Genomic DNA, 16,003 nt, shown 5'->3' on the forward strand with positions numbered 1-16,003 from the left:
GCTCTTGCCTCTCTAGTTCTTTTAATTGTGATGTTAGAGTGTCAATTTTAGATCTTTCCTGCTTTCTCTTGTGGGCATTTAGTGCTATAAATTTCCCTCTACACACTGCTTTAAATGTGTCCCAGAGATTCTGGTATGTTGTATCTTTGTTCTCATTGGTTTCAAAGAACATCTTTATTTCCGCTTTCATTTCGTTATGTACCCAGTAGTCATTCAGGAGCAGGTTGTTCAGTTTCCATGTAGTTGAGCGGTTTTGATTGAGTTTCTTAGTCCTGAGTTCTAGTTTGATTGCACTGTGGTCTGAGAGACAGTTTGTTATAATTTCTGTTCTTTTACATTTGCTGAGGAGTGCTTTACTTCCAATTATGTGGTCAATTTTGGAATAAGTGTGATGTGGTGCTGAGAAGAATGTATATTCTGTTGATTTGGGGTGGAGAGTTCTATAGATGTCTATTAGGTCCGCTTGGTGCAGAGATGAGTTCAATTCCTGGATATCCTTGTTAACTTTCTGTCTCGTTGATCTGTCTAATGTTGACAGCGGAGTGTTGAAGTCCCCCATTATTATTGTATGGGAGTCTAAGTCTCTTTGTAAGTCTCTAAGGACTTGCTTTATGAATCTGGGTGCTCCTGTATTGGGTGCATATATATTTAGGAGAGTTAGCTCTTCCTGTTGAATTGATCCCTTTACCATTATGTAATGGCCTTCTTTGTCTCTTTTGATCTTTGATGGTTTAAAGTCTGTTTTATCAGAGACTAGGATTGCAACCCCTGCTTTTTTTTGTTCTCCATTTGCTTGGTAGATCTTCCTCCATCCCTTTATTTTGAGCCTATGTATGTCTCTGCATGTGAGATGGGTCTCCTGAATACAGCAGACTGATGGGTCTTGACTCTTTATCCAGTTTGCCAGTCTGTGTCTTTTAATTGGCGCATTTAGTCCATTAACATTTAAGGTTAATATTGTTATGTGTGAACTTGATCCTGCCATTATGATATTATCTGGTTATTTTGCTCGTTAGTTGATGCAGTTTCTTCCTAGCCTCGATGGTCTTTACATTTTGCCAAGTTTTTGCGATGGCTGGTACCGGTTGTTCCTTTCCATGTTTAGGGCTTCCTTCAGGGTCTCTTGTAAGGCAGGCCTGGTGGTGACAAAATCTCTAAGCATTTGCTTATCTGTAAAGGATTTTATTTCTCCTTCACTTATGAAACTTAGTTTGGCTGGATATGAAATTCTGGGTTGAAAATTCTTTTCTTTAAGAACGTTGAATATTGGCCCCCACTCTCTTCTGGCTTGTAGAGTTTCTGCCGAGAGATCTGCTGTTAGTCTGATGGGCTTCCCTTTGTGGGTGACCCGACCTTTCTCTCTGGCTGCCCTTAAGATTTTTTCCTTCATTTCAACTTTGGTGAATCTGGCAATTATGTGTCTTGGAGTTGCTCTTCTGGAGGAGTATCTTTGTGGCGTTCTCTGTATTTCCTGAATTTGAATGTTGGCCTGCCCTACTAGGTTGGGGAAGTTCTCCTGGATGATATCCTGAAGAGTGTTTTCCAACTTGGTTCCATTTTCCCCCTCACTTTCAGGCACCCCAATCAGACGTAGATTTGGTCTTTTTACGTAATCCCATACTTCTTGCAGGCTTTGCTCATTTCTTTTTCTTCTTTTTTCTTTTGGTTTCTCTTCTCGCTTCATTTCATTCATTTGATCTTCAATCGCTGATACTCTTTCTTCCAGTTGATCGAGTCGGTTACTGAAGCTTGTGCATTTGTCACGTATTTCTCGTGTCATGGTTTTCATCTCTGTCATTTCGTTTATGATCTTCTCTGCATTAATGAGTCTAGCTGTCAATTCTTCCACTCTTTTTTCAAGATTTTTAGTTTCTTTGCGCTGGGTACGTAATTCCTCCTTTAGCTCTGATAAGTTTGATGGACTGAAGCCTTCTTCTCTCCTCTCGTCCAAGTCATTCTCTGACCAGCTTTGATCCGTTGCTGGTGATGGGCTGCGCTCCTTTGCAGGGGGAGATGCGCTCTTATTTTTTGAATTTCCAGCTTTTCTGCCCTGCTTCTTCCCCATCTTTGTGGTTTTATCTGTCTCTGGTCTTTGATGGTGGTGACGAACTGATGGGGTTTTGGTATAGGTGTCCTTCCTGTTTGATAGTTTTCCTTCTGACAGTCAGAAGGACTCTCTGTTGGTCTGTTGGAGATTGCTTGAGGTCCACTCCAGACCCTGTTTGCCTGGGTATCAGCAGCAGAGGTTGCCGAAGATAGAATATTGCTGAACAGCGAGTGTACCTGTCTGATTCTTCCTTTGGAAGTGTCCTCTCAGGGGTGTACTCCACCCTGTGAGGTGTGGGGTGTCAGACTGCCCCTAGTGGGGGATTTCTCCCAGCTAGGCTACTCAGGGTCAGGGACACACCTGAGCAGGCAGTCTGTCCGTTCTCAGATCTCAACCTCCGCGTTGGGAGATCCGCGGCTCTCCCCAAAGCTGTCAGACAGAGTCGTTCGCGTCTGCACCGGCTCCCGCTACTTCCCCTGTTGGTCTTCAGCTGTGCGCTGTCCCCAGAGGTGGAGACTACAGAGACAGGCAGGCTTCCTTGAGCTGCTGTGAGCTCCACCCAGTTCGAGCTTCCCAGCGGCTTTGTTTACCTACTTAAGACTCAGCAATGGCGGGCGCCCCTCCCCCAGCCTCGCTGCTGCCTTGCGGATAGATCGCGGCAGACTGCTGTGTTAGCAGTGAGGGAGGCTTCGTGGGCGTGGGACCCTCCCGGCCAGGTGTGGGATATATTCTCCTGGAATGCCTGTATGCTTACAGGGCAGTATTGGGGTGGGAGTTACCCGATTTTCCAGGTGTTGTGTGTCTCAGTTCCCCTGGCTAGGAAAACGGATCCCCTTCCCCCTTGCGCTTCCAGGTGAGGCGATGCCTCGCCCTGCTTCAGCTCTCGCTGGTCAGGCTGCAGCAGCTGACCAGCACCGATTGTCCGGCACTCCCTAGTGAGATGACCCCAGTACCTCAGTTGAAAATGCAGAAATCACCGGTCTTCTGTGTCGCTCGCGCTGGGAGTTGGAGACTGGAGTTTTTCCTATTCGGCCATCTTGCTCCCGGGCTGAAATTTTTAACCAGTAACCAGCATGAATGTGTTCTACCACGATCTACAGGCATGAATGATTCCATACTAAATAAAATAGTGGAGGAAATTGAGTTTCTTAAAGCCAATGCTTCCTTCAAAATTATGAGTCCTGAGCTTCCTCCAAAAATGGAATGAAATAAGCACTTTATTTGTATTTAGGCAATATTCTCGCCTTTTCAAATCACAACATGAGTTCTTTAATCTGGACTGGTAGCTCCTGACAGAGATCAAAAGCAGGTAACAGACTTAGATCTAACATACTTTAGACACTACAGCGAAAAAAATAGATTTGAATAGATTATGATCACAGTAAATTCCTAACATGGCATTCTAATGAATTCAAGACATAAATTGAAAATGCACAGTAATATTTTTCCTTAAGAATCTGTTGGTTTGCAGTTAGCTCCCCAACAAGGTCCGGGAGGGCTTGCCCACTCTATACTTCTAAGGAACATCAACTTTGTCCTCCTATTTTCATTAGTCAGGAATTTACCTGTTAAAAACACAAATTGGTGTGAGTTTTCTTTTGATGGCTTCAGATGTTATTTACCATGAATATAGCAAGCTCATCGTTACTTTCACGGACATCCACCAGTCATTAAAACTAAAGGAATACCAATAAGCATTCTTTCACTAATATAGAGATTTAATTCCACTGATTAAACAGGTCAGTTTAAAGGCAAATCCAGGTATCTGATTCTGCTCAAAAATATTTCTTAAAATATTTAGAGCAACTCTCAAGCATCTTATAGAAACACAAAAAAATGGGGAAAGAACATTTCAGAAATGTCTGCATTGCATATTACATCAGTAAGTTTTGAGGGACTCCCAATTATGTTTCTTGTATTTCCATATGTAAGGAAATTTCCCCACAAATGGGAATAATCAAAACAAAGTCTGGAGTCTCACTGATGTGGGTAGGTCTCTAGGTTTTGATGTGAACTGACTTTGAAAGCCTAGATCAGGCATTAAGAGGACTCTGACCATGGCTTGGGATGAGCAGTACATTAACCTATAGTTACAATCACCTAGTAGTTATTTTAGTGAAAGAATTTATAACTACTTCAGGAAATAAGGCAAAACTTCGGATTAATACTATATCTAAATGGAAGTTAAGAAGCCAATAATGGCTAAAGCCAAACTATGGGGTTGTCAAGTAAATCAAAATCATACAAGTTTATCTACATTTAATCTTATAAAGACTGGTCACTGATTATTTCCAATAAAATGGCAGTTCATCATTCCAGATCCCTAGAAAGGAAAGTATTAACTTTGGTCCAGAAACCTGCTGTGAAACAAGGAAGGGAACATTCAACTATTATATTATATAACACGTTCCCTTTGAAATAGACCCCACCAATTTTAATTAAAAATCATTTCCCTCAAAATAAACAAATAATTACTCATGACCATAAAATAAAAACGGAATGTTAACTAATGTATTTGATGACTTTTCTTCCCTGCTGTTTCTGGGTTTTAGCAATAATTTGCTAAATTTGGGCAGTGTAGAAATATGATTCTCGATTGTGGCGTGTTGGTGGTTTAATGTCCATTGACAGCGCTTTAATATTCCTTTCATATCTTAACAGCAGAACAGGGCATAGAAACTATTTTAAAAATTATATTTGACTACAGTCTTCCAAAAGAAATTTCAATCTTCTCATAATTCTAAGTTATAAACAAAATATTACATTTTAAAATAAAATTTTTAAGGTAATTGCAGAGTTATATAACATATTATACATTATATATATATATAACATATTATAACTCTATAATAGACTGATATAACTCTATTATAGACGGATGAAACACACATATTATTGTTTAGAACTAAGAACCAAGGGAAGAAAAAGAACACAACTGAAGATAACCTGCACAGTGTTTATAATAATGAGACAAAACTCCAGGAGCAGAATGATAGTTAAGCTGCAGAACGGTTAGAAGAAAAATAACAATATCAAGGCAAAACTTCAGGTTCCTAATTTAGAAAATTAAATTTCATTTAAAATACAATGAATCAATACCGGGCATCATAGCTGAGCCTAATTAATACATTTGGAAACTACTAATGATATATTTTGAAATGTTACACATCTTAGTTGTTTTTTTTCTTTTCTTTTTTTTTTTTTTTTTTGGTAGAGATGGGGTTTGCAATGTTGCCCAGCCTGGTCTCCTACTCCCAAGCTCAAGTGATCCTCCAGCCCTGACCTCCCAAAGTGCTGGGATTATAGGCACGAGCCACCACACCCAGCCCCTATATATCTTAGTTCTAAAGGAAATTATTCACTCACAATTCAAGCTAACTGCATTCAGAGTATTCAAAAATTTGCATATTAAAACAACCATACCAAAAAAAATTCGTTTCATAGATGGAACAAATAGGGTATGTATAAATAAATACAAATAAATATTCAAAATAATTCTTCTCTCTCTCTCTCTCTCTCTCTCTCTCTCACACACACACACACACACACACACACAAAAGAACAACTGTATGCTTAATACTTTTAAAGATCCCCCAAACTGTAATTATTAATGTAATCCTTTTTAATTATGGGATTTCCTAAAATTAGCAATGTGGAGAACTGAGGTAATTATCTGGATGTCCTCAAATAAAACATGTGGCTTCAAATGTTGAGTGTTATTGCAAATATTAGTTGAGTTTTTTAGACACTGAAAGCATGGACCAATTATAGGATGTGTGCTTGTGTATATGCATGCGTTTACACATGCTATGTGCATGCCTGGAATTATCTCTTAAATAGTTGCAACTTTCTACTGTGCTGGGAGATAACTGGTTTAAGAGTGAATCAAATACTTTTCAGAAATAGGCTTTAAAAACCATAAAAAGAAACTGCTATATCCAAACAATGACTGTGAAAGCATTTATAATTCAGCCCATTATGTTCCTGGGATTATACAGTCCTGTAATGACCTACAAAACAGGAAGACCTCACTGAACATTAACAAGAATTTTTTCTATCTCTCTGGAATGAAAAATGCCTGCTTTTTGGCTTTTGTTATGTTTTTTGTAAACACTTACGTAAAATGTGAACCCTGCTAAATATGTGTTGAGAAGAGATAGGATTTCAAATGGATAACTACTAGGGATTGGGGGCCCCAATGGTGGGGAACATCAGAAGTATCTCAAATGTGCCCTGGCCAACAGCAAGGTTGTGCCCAGTGCCTACAAATCAGTCATTTGCCTTGTAGCAACAAGGGTATTCTATGAAGCACTAAACTGAGAGACCCAGAAGGTCTAGAGATTTATTAAAATTTTTTGAAAGACTCCTGATACCATCTCTGCCTACAATGACCACAAGGGCTATAGCAAAGAAGGTATTTGAGACGGATGAAACACATATTATTTGTTTAGAATTAAGAATCAAGGGAAGAAAAAGAACTCAACTGAAGATAACCTGCACAATGTTTACAATAATAAGACAAAACTCCAGGAGTAGAATGATAGTTAAGCTGCAGAAAGGTTATAAGAAAAATAATGATATCAAGGCAAAATTTTAGGTTCCTAAGAAATGTCATCAGATATCACTTTGTGCAATAGAGTGACTAAAGTAAAAGGAGACAAAAAGTAAAAGGTTCCTTTCTACTCTAGAAATAATAATACTTGCAGGAGCACTTAAAAGTTTAATCCTTGTTCACTCTAATGTAGTGTAGATTGCCAGACATAGAATTGACTATAAAATTATCTTATTTAACAAAAAACAACTATACTATAATTCACCAAAAATTTGTTAGGTGGCCATATAGAAAATAAACATACAAGAATAGAAGAAATTTCCTAGCTATCAATAACTGATTAGAAAGTAAAATAATAAATACATCATTCACAATAGCAACCTAAAAATTAAATATATATAGATATGCTTAAGACAATCTTTAGGAAGAAATATCATGGGTCTGTAAGAGGAAAATATTAAAATTTCACTGTAAAAAAACCACTGGAATAAATACAAGTTGGATCATGTTCATGAATGGAAAAAAATAATATTGGGAACATATCAATAATTCTAAAATTATTTTATAGATTAAATATAATTAAAATCAACAATTATGCATTTTAATTGACAAAGTGATCCTAAAATTTACTTGGAATGATAGACAATTAAAGGCTAAAAACTTCAAACAAAATAAGACAAAATGAAAAGCAGAAAGAATTAAGGTGTAATTTGTTTTACTAGATATTTAAAAATATAATAAAGACACAATAGTTAAAATGTTGACCCAACAAATTAGAGACATCAATAAAACTGAACAGATGCTTAGAAACTAAGACATTCACCCAAATGAGAATTTCATATTCAATTAAACAGTAACAAGATCAGTGGACAAAGAGAGAATTGTTTGATACATGGTGCTGGATAATCAGTTGATAATTTAGAAAAATATAATTAGAACCTCACCTGTCAACATAAACAAAAATAAAGATGGATAAAGGGCTTAACTTGATATAAAAAGCAACATTAAAACATTTTAAATATAGATAAGTGAAATCAGAGAATACTTTCCAGAATAAAGGCAGTGAGGAAAGCCTAAAGAAAAGTACAGGTCAATAACCTAAAAATTGTTCTCTATATACATAAAAAAATTTAAGCTAAATAAAACTGTTACAAATCTGGCAAAAATTCTATATAAAACACAGAATAACTCATATAAACTAATGAACAAAACAGTAAGCTCAAAAGCAAGTGCTCAACTGATTTAAACTGTTTACATAAGAAAAAATACGAAAAGCTAATAAATGTACTGAAAAACCTCAACTTCAGTAGTAATTAAAGAAAGAAAAGTTAAAAAGGAAAAAATTTTCCACCTAAGCATGTGTCAAAGTTATGTAAAATGACAATTCTCAGTGTTGGCCAGGGTGCAGCAGAAAGGCCATCTTTAATCAGTGCTGGAAGAAGCATGCTTTGGTAGAATTCCTCGGAAACTCAACGTAGTAGGAACTATTGGGATCTTTTCAAATCACTGGCGCATGAAGGAGGCAGGCACAGTGGCACATGTTTGTAGTCTCAGCAACTCCAGAGGCTGAGGCAGGAGGATCCCTTAAGCCCAGGAGTTTGAGACCAGTCTGGGCAACATAGCAAGACCTCGTCTTAAGTTAAAAAAAAAAAAAAAAAAAAAAAAAAAGATGTTGGGAGAAGAAATTACCAACATTAGGGGAAAAAGCAAATAGAGTAGAATAGTATACAATCATTAAAATAGTATTTTGGAGGAATAGTTCATTATATGAGAAAATTCTAATAATGTAAAAAAATATATATAAACCTAAATAAACACTTTGAAATAGAGTGTTAGATAAGAAAAAGAAAAAGGAACATGAGAGAGAGAAGGAAAGAAGGAGCAAAGGGAAGGAGAAGGCAAAAGGAGAGAGGAAAGAAAGAAGAAAAGAAAAAGAGAGAAAAAGAACAGCAACAACAAAAATATGTCTAGGTGGAGAACAATCCAAATGTTCCAGCAATTATTTCTGTGCCGTGAGATGTTCTGCTATTTTTTAATTTTCCTCTATAGGCTTCCATATGTTTGCAAATTCTCAAGCTGTGACCATATATTATTTTTATAACTAAGAAAAACATAGTCATTTTTAAAAGAAAATTAAGGATAGAAAATCCATCATGCTGCATCCCTATCAGTCCAAAAAAGAATTGGATAACGAGACAGGGGGAAGTTAAAATAATGAGAGTTTGGCTATATTCCCAGGATGCCAAACCAATGGGTTAGTTTAATTAACTTGAGGAGAAAAGTCGGTCAATGACTTTTGGATTAGTCACTGAAAAGTTCACACTGGCATATTAGAGACGCACCACTGGGGTGAATGAAGTAAAAGGTGATGATGCCATGTCACTGATATTTCTAGAAATGGTCTGAAAGCTAACTAAGAGTTATTTCTTTGGTCCTCCCTATCCTGACAGAGAGAGTGAACTCCTAGCATGGTCCTGCTATATTTTTGCTGCTGCAGAAACAAGGTTCTTCCCATCTGTCCTGCACACACCCAAAACATGACATTCTTTGGTTTTCTTCCTGTTCCTAACTAGTAAGTATGAAACAACTGCGGTGGAATTATTTCGCTCATTTTTTAAACAACATTTTTTAAACACTCATTTTTCCCAGAGTGAGTTTTCGAGCTTGAAGATATTCCAAACTTATTTGTCTTTCTTCACATCTCCACTGTCTTGAGCCTGCTTATTAGCACTTATACTCAAATGTTAAGGGAAAAGAACTTGAACTGATTACTTTTTGCTTCTCTACTAAAATTCGCATTTTGAAAAAGAGGTTAACAAAGATGCTCCAGCAGGGTTTTAGGAATTCTGTTTGCAAACATAAAATGTGTTGTAAAGAATGGAGGGTGGAGGCTGAATCTAACTAAGTACACCTGAACATCTTGCAGCTCAAGCTGTATGCATCCTGAAGCAGTGGCTTCACAAATAAAAAGTTGTTGGTGGAATTGTTTCCTTTATCCATATGCTATTCATTTTTTCCATAAGGGGATTTATACATAGGAGTTGATTAGAATGCATGATAGCACAGATTGCATCTGCCAAATGATAAACTCTAGCCACCTTTACAAAATATTTTCCCAGTAAGCCACTTAAGTTCACAGAACAAAAAAGCTTTTCTTCTTTAATAAGTTAAAAATAAACTGCTTCATATATTAATAAATGCACACATGTCACTAGGATAAAAAAAATTTGTGGTGGCACCTGGATCATTTTAGAAATATTTTTACTAGTTACCTGTTTTTTTTGGTTTTTTTTTTTTTTTTTTTTTTGTACTCTATTAAGCTATAATCGTAATTGTTACTATCTGTTATTAGGAGACTATATTATGATTTGTCCTCAGCCAAATGGCATGCTTTTAACTGTTACAAAATCCACAGTAATGTTAGGTATTTACCAATCTCAAAGACCATAGCCCTATTTTTAAATCTAAACCTGTTTTAACTTCTATCACTTGAATAAAACATTGAATTGTTTGCTGTTTTACCAATGTTGTTATCCCTTTCGGCCTAGATATGCTTGTGTTTGAAGGATTTAAGGAAGAGTTCCATAAGCCTAGATCTTCAGCTGACTTTTGTTTTTCTACAGTCTTTGGGCTGAGGTTAAGAAGGAGGTAATATCAGAGTTGGCAATATTTTCTTGAGTTATTAATTTTTAAATTTCACATTCATAAGAAATGGCAGTGGCCTCAGCACAGATCATTTCTTTTGACAGAACGGAAAGGGGAAGAAACTCATAAATATTTTCGAAACCTCCCCAGTATGGCACACCGTGACTGGTGATCAATGGATCCTCATGCTTTGATATGTTACAGCGGGAACTTTCAGAAATGACTTACTGGGTTGTACATCTGATTGAACAACTGCTCAGCTTGCTACATTGCAAAGTTGGGGAGGCATTGAGGCACAGACAGGGAAAGAAGGAAAGATCCAGAAAAACAGCATTAGCTCAACAAATCCAGTGCATTCGCACAGACAAGTTGGTCATTAAAAAAGAAGAAATTTCAGTTTCTAAACATTCCACAGTGAAAGTGAGATGCTCTAGGGAAATACAAAAGTTGACTTTGGCTCCTAAAAAAGAATAGCTGGAATAAGAAATTTAAGGTTTGTGTTACTTTCCCTTTCTCGAGTTAAATAACCCATGAAATAAAGAAAGCTGTCCACTTTTGATGATACATGAAGTGCTGGCCTCCAGCAATGAATCAGAAGAAGTACTTTTGGCCAAGTCTGCAATTTATTACCTGAACTTCAAAGATGGTAATAATAAAAGATTAATTAAATCTTATCATTGAATTTATAGCTCTTCTTTTATATTAACACAAGCCTGAATTTTCTATTCAGTCTATCTTCAGAAAAATACAGATTAGCAAACAGCAGGTTAGCAATAGCAAAATATCAGTAAGACATTATCGGATTAACTTAAACGGGAAAAGAAAAAAATTTAAATCAGCAGGACCAAAATACAGTATTATCCATTGCCTATTACCAGTTTCTACTGTTGTCTCAGGATTAACAGAAAATATAGTTTTCAAAGATATTCTATTATGTTCCAAGTGCTTTAGAATCTATAATATTTTCTTGTCTATTTTGTGTTGAATATTTAAATTTTTGTGGATTTAAATATGCTGAATATTATTTTAAATAGCACTCTCAAGTTATATTTTCTAAATACCCGCACTATTTATCTGGGGCTCAATGTCAAGGTGTAGAAGGTGAAATATTGTAGAAACTATTACTTTGCTTCAAGCTAAGACACACTTTTTGAGAGCCTCAATTATTTTTTCCTTCAACTTGGATGAAGTAAAAGACAATGTTATCATGGTTTAAAGAAACTCCCTCCTCAAGTATAATATCAATTGAAAAATTACTAAAGAGCATAAATCATAATATTTTGAATTGCCATTGCTTCTCAATTGATTTCTAGTCACATAGGCTAAGTTTACTCCCCCATTTTGAACCTCAAATACTCTTTTGAAAGACAAAATGATCCATATGTCAATTATCAGTCTCTTCTCAACTCTTGGGTATCTATTTAAGATTGATGAATGCACTTAATTATAAAGCACACTCATAACTTGCAATTATGCACTATTTGGTTAGTATCATTTTGTCAGCCTCACTAATATCAGTAAAAACTTCCTCAGACATGAACATTTATAAATAGTGGGATGGAATGTATAAGGGAGTTCCTTTTCTGCCTATAAGCATTTGTCATCATGAAGTATTTGAAGGCATCTTAAATTAACACAGTATAATAAAGGGTTAAAGTAATTATGTGTATGAATGTTCTCCACAGACTTTTACGTAAAAACTCCCTTTACCAATGTCAAGCATTGTTTATAAGACAAAAATAAGTTTAAATCACCATTTGGATTTCATTGCCACTGGCAGACAAGGTTTCTGTTCAACGACACACATCTACAATATCGTGCAGATTTTATGGGAAAAATACCTGGACACTCACAAACCTTGAGCAAAATTCCACTGGGAATTTTTGGTGTATTTATGACATAATAAAACTATTATGTTTTCAGCTTTCATTTAGTAAACCTTTACATTTTATTCACAAGTCACGTACCCTTTTATTTAAAAAGAGGCCCAGACACACTTAAGCTTTTATAGCTGCTTATTTTTCCATGAGTAAATGATGTGTTTATATGTATATTCACATACTGTTGGCTTATATTTTCAAATATTTCATGTAGATCTCAATTTTTTTAAGGTGATGGGTAGTTGAGGTTTTTACAGAACTATTTATTAGCAGAAATTAAAGACTACTGAAAAATAATTTTAAACTTTTGAATTTAGTTAATGCTAGACAGCCAAAAATAACAAAATAGCATCTGCAGGTTAGTCATAAATATATTTAAATTATAACTACCTTATTTAAACTCACTACACTATGCACTTAGGAGACAGTATAAGTAAAGATTATGTATATACTTAGAAATGAGTTATCTTTTCATAAATGAAATAGGTCCTTTACAGCAAGACAACCATATTTGTTACTTTAATTCTAGTGACTTGGTAGAATGTTAAAATACTGTCAGGAATAATGCTAAAATGTTTGCAGGATTTGGTCTGTGAATTTCAGTATGTGGTGTCTACCTGCGAGTCAAAGGAAACCACACACTCTGAGTGATCACAGGGGCAAACCACAGCTATGTTGAAAGAAACTATATTGAATTGCATAAATGTTGATTGATTAAACTAGTGAAGTCATTACATGAAAACTAGAAGCATCAGTATGTGAATCTCTTTCTTTTAATTACTAGTGGATTTCAAATTCCAATAGATGATTTACACTAAAAAGGAGGGTGTCGAACATGTACCTATAGAAATAATAAATGGGGTCCCCTGATCTCCATAACAACGGCTCATCAGAGTAGGTGGAGGACATCTTTCATGCCCAGGTCTATTTGAGGCCATCTTTCTTCGAGACTCAGCACACTGTGACTAAAGTAAAATAGTGCAGAGGATGGTCATAAGGAGCCAATGAATTTCTCTCTCTCACAAAGCTAGCTTAGAGCCTGCCTTATGATCACAAAACTTTTATTAAATGAAAAATATTTTTCATAAGTTCATCCCTTAATATGCATATCATAGATAACATTTTGTAGAGCACATTTATATAGATCAGGAATGTATGTCATATACCCAATACATCACATCCAAGTCAATCTCCATTTAAACACCCTCAAATGGGCAATTTAAATTCTTTTATTTATTGTTCAAGATTTCTGCTTAACTAAATACTGCTTGAAGTAAGCGAGATGATGAGTGGATTGGGAAACAGATTTTGCAATATAGAGATTTTCTTGCTGTTTTGTTATTAAAGGATTTGATCTGTGTATTTATCTTTTTCTGTATTAGCAAGTAAACTTTCTTAGTGTGAAATTTCTCATGACAGTTTCCTAATAATCTCTGTAAAGTGAGTACCATATAGTAACATTTCAGTTATATATTGCATCATACAAAATAGCATATTACATTTTAAGATATCCAGAGTAATTCCTTCACAGATATGCGATTCCTTCACATCCTTGCCCATCCATGTCATATATTTTCATACCTTTAGCCGATAAATCCCCATCCCGGTGTGCTATGAATTATACATAGTCAAATTTTATTATATACTTTGTTTGATTGTTTAGATTCTTATCATCCCTTTTGAATAAGTTTATGAGTTGTCAAAGGGAAACAAAATGCTTAAACTCATAATGTTATGAGTTTTATGTGAACAATGAGTGCAGACATACCAAACAACACAGGGAAAAAGTCAAAGTAACAATGCATGACTGGAAATGCACTCCACAAAAATGTCTGGGTCAGAGAAAACATGCTAATGCCGCCATGTAAATATCCTATTTCTTTTCCAAAGCCTTCTATCTACAATAAGCTTTCTTGGAGAGTAAGGTCATTTTGGTCAAATATAAATAGTCATTCTACAGAGATGCCAGGGACTTGGCAATTTTGGTGAACTTTTAGAAATTTAACAATGTCAGAAAAGCTTTTGCAAAGTTCTCATACAAAAAAAAATGACCTACATCTGAAAGTAGCAAAAGTTTAATAACATCTAATGTGGCTTCCTGATTCTGCGACTTGTTGAAAACATTTCTGTTTTTCTTTGTTGATAGTTGAGATTTACCCAGAGAGTAATGGCTGGTTTTTATAATATTTTTAACTTCTGCTACTATTTTCATCTATTTTTCAAGTTTTTCTTAAACAGGAAACCTAAGATAATTTTTCAGGTTCACAGACAGATTTGATAGACTTCTTAGCAATAAAGTTAAAAGTATTTAATTAATTCTTTTATCAGCAGACAGCAACAGATAAGGGGTTTGTTTCTTTTTAAAAATGTCTCTTCCTGTTCCATTTTATAAATTCATTTTTAAATGAGCATGATTTTTTTCTTAGACTTCACTTACCTTTTTTAACTGTGCTTCCAATTTGCTACATTCCTCTTTCTTTTGTTCGATGGCTATTTCTAGAGACTTTAATTTGGAATCCCTTTTCAGCCCTGCAGAGGCTAATGAAGATGCATGTTCTTTGAGGTCAATTAAACTAGACTGAAAGAGAAAGAATGTGAGTGAGTAAAACACTGAAATTTCTACTAGCGATGCCTTCAATTTGAACACATTGATTCTATACATAGCAATAAAGTGTGCAGTAGACAGAAAGGGTAAATATAATCTTACTAAGGTAACAATAGTCAGCTCTGGTCAGGAAATTAAAGTTGGCCAGCTTACAGAATGAGTAGGATCTAATTGCTGTAGAATCAAATGTGACCAAATGGTGTGGTCAGTAAATGCATGTTTCATGTCTCAAAGTCATGCTAATGATGTAAGTCCCAAGGTGGTCTTTACATGTCATAGCAAAACAGACACCCTGAACCTTCCATTTACATTTATTGCTGTCAGACTATGCAGACTCTGAGACAAATATGGAAGAAAATACTGACTTTAATGCTTCCACTCCCAAGAGCAAGTCAAACATAAAAGAAGCCTCCTATTACAATTTTATCAAATCCCATCTCTTTAACAGAGAAACGATCAATGGTTTTACAAACATCTTCTGGAAAATCAAACATAAAATTATTTTAAAATTTAGAGTAAACTTTATGTTCACGTCCTTTGCAATCTAGATTTGACAGATGTGATGAATCTTTCCAACTTAGACATGGGGTTACCTAAATTGTTCCAGTCACTAAGCATGTCCAGAAACCAACAGGTTCCACATATAGTCTGAATGCCAAAAACTAAAGAAATAAATACTTGCATATATCACTGAACGTAACTTTGCAACCTAAAAGAGCAATGTTTGTCATTGAATATGAAATAGCAACATCTAACTATGTGACTGAGATGTACAGGTTTTACCCCAAACCAGACTCCATGCATTTCCTTCTTACTCATTTGCATCACCTAGGAAGATACTAAGGACACAATGGTCTCTCTGTAAACGATGTCGGCTAATAATTTATGCTGGGTGGCTTCATTGGCACTGGAATGACCTTTATGATAAAAGTCACTATCATCCAGCAAGGTGCTTCTAAAACCCTCTGAGGAAATAGAGGCTTACAACAGCTGAGCATCTTGTCAAAGGTCCCTTAGCTAGTAAAGGCAGATATAGGTCTCAAACCCAGGTCTACAATTCCAATTTCAATGTCCTTTGTCATATAATTCCCACAGAAATAAGAAAGGACATTATAATCCAGTCACTTTGTCATGGTGAAGACGTATCATCACTCCAATTAAATCATAAGCTCCCTGCTGACGGCAACTGCATATTGTTTTCCTTTATAAATTTTAAATTGCCAGATGCAATAGCCAGTTTTAATCAACTTGGCTAGGCTGTAGTCCCCAGTTAT

The 16,003-nt window shown here is 35.6% G+C and overlaps 1 protein-coding gene across 2 annotated transcripts in view; it reads right to left on the minus strand.

Moving 5' to 3' along the window:
* ERC2 (ELKS/RAB6-interacting/CAST family member 2) overlaps nt 1–16,003 on the minus strand; it is a 1,016,559-nt gene that overhangs the window by 512,154 nt on the left and 488,402 nt on the right. For both annotated transcript variants that reach the window (XR_004059350.1, XM_030938245.1), the window contains exon 10: nt 14,562–14,702. Coding sequence is in view for 1 of the 2 variants with exons in the window: in XM_030938245.1 (XP_030794105.1) it covers nt 14,562–14,702 (141 nt within the window). In the remaining variant the exon portion in view is untranslated. The remainder of the gene's footprint in view (nt 1–14,561; nt 14,703–16,003) is intronic.

This window comes from Rhinopithecus roxellana, chromosome 1 (genome assembly GCF_007565055.1).
Source record: "Rhinopithecus roxellana isolate Shanxi Qingling chromosome 1, ASM756505v1, whole genome shotgun sequence".
In the NCBI taxonomy this organism is placed as follows: domain Eukaryota; kingdom Metazoa; phylum Chordata; class Mammalia; order Primates; family Cercopithecidae; genus Rhinopithecus; species Rhinopithecus roxellana.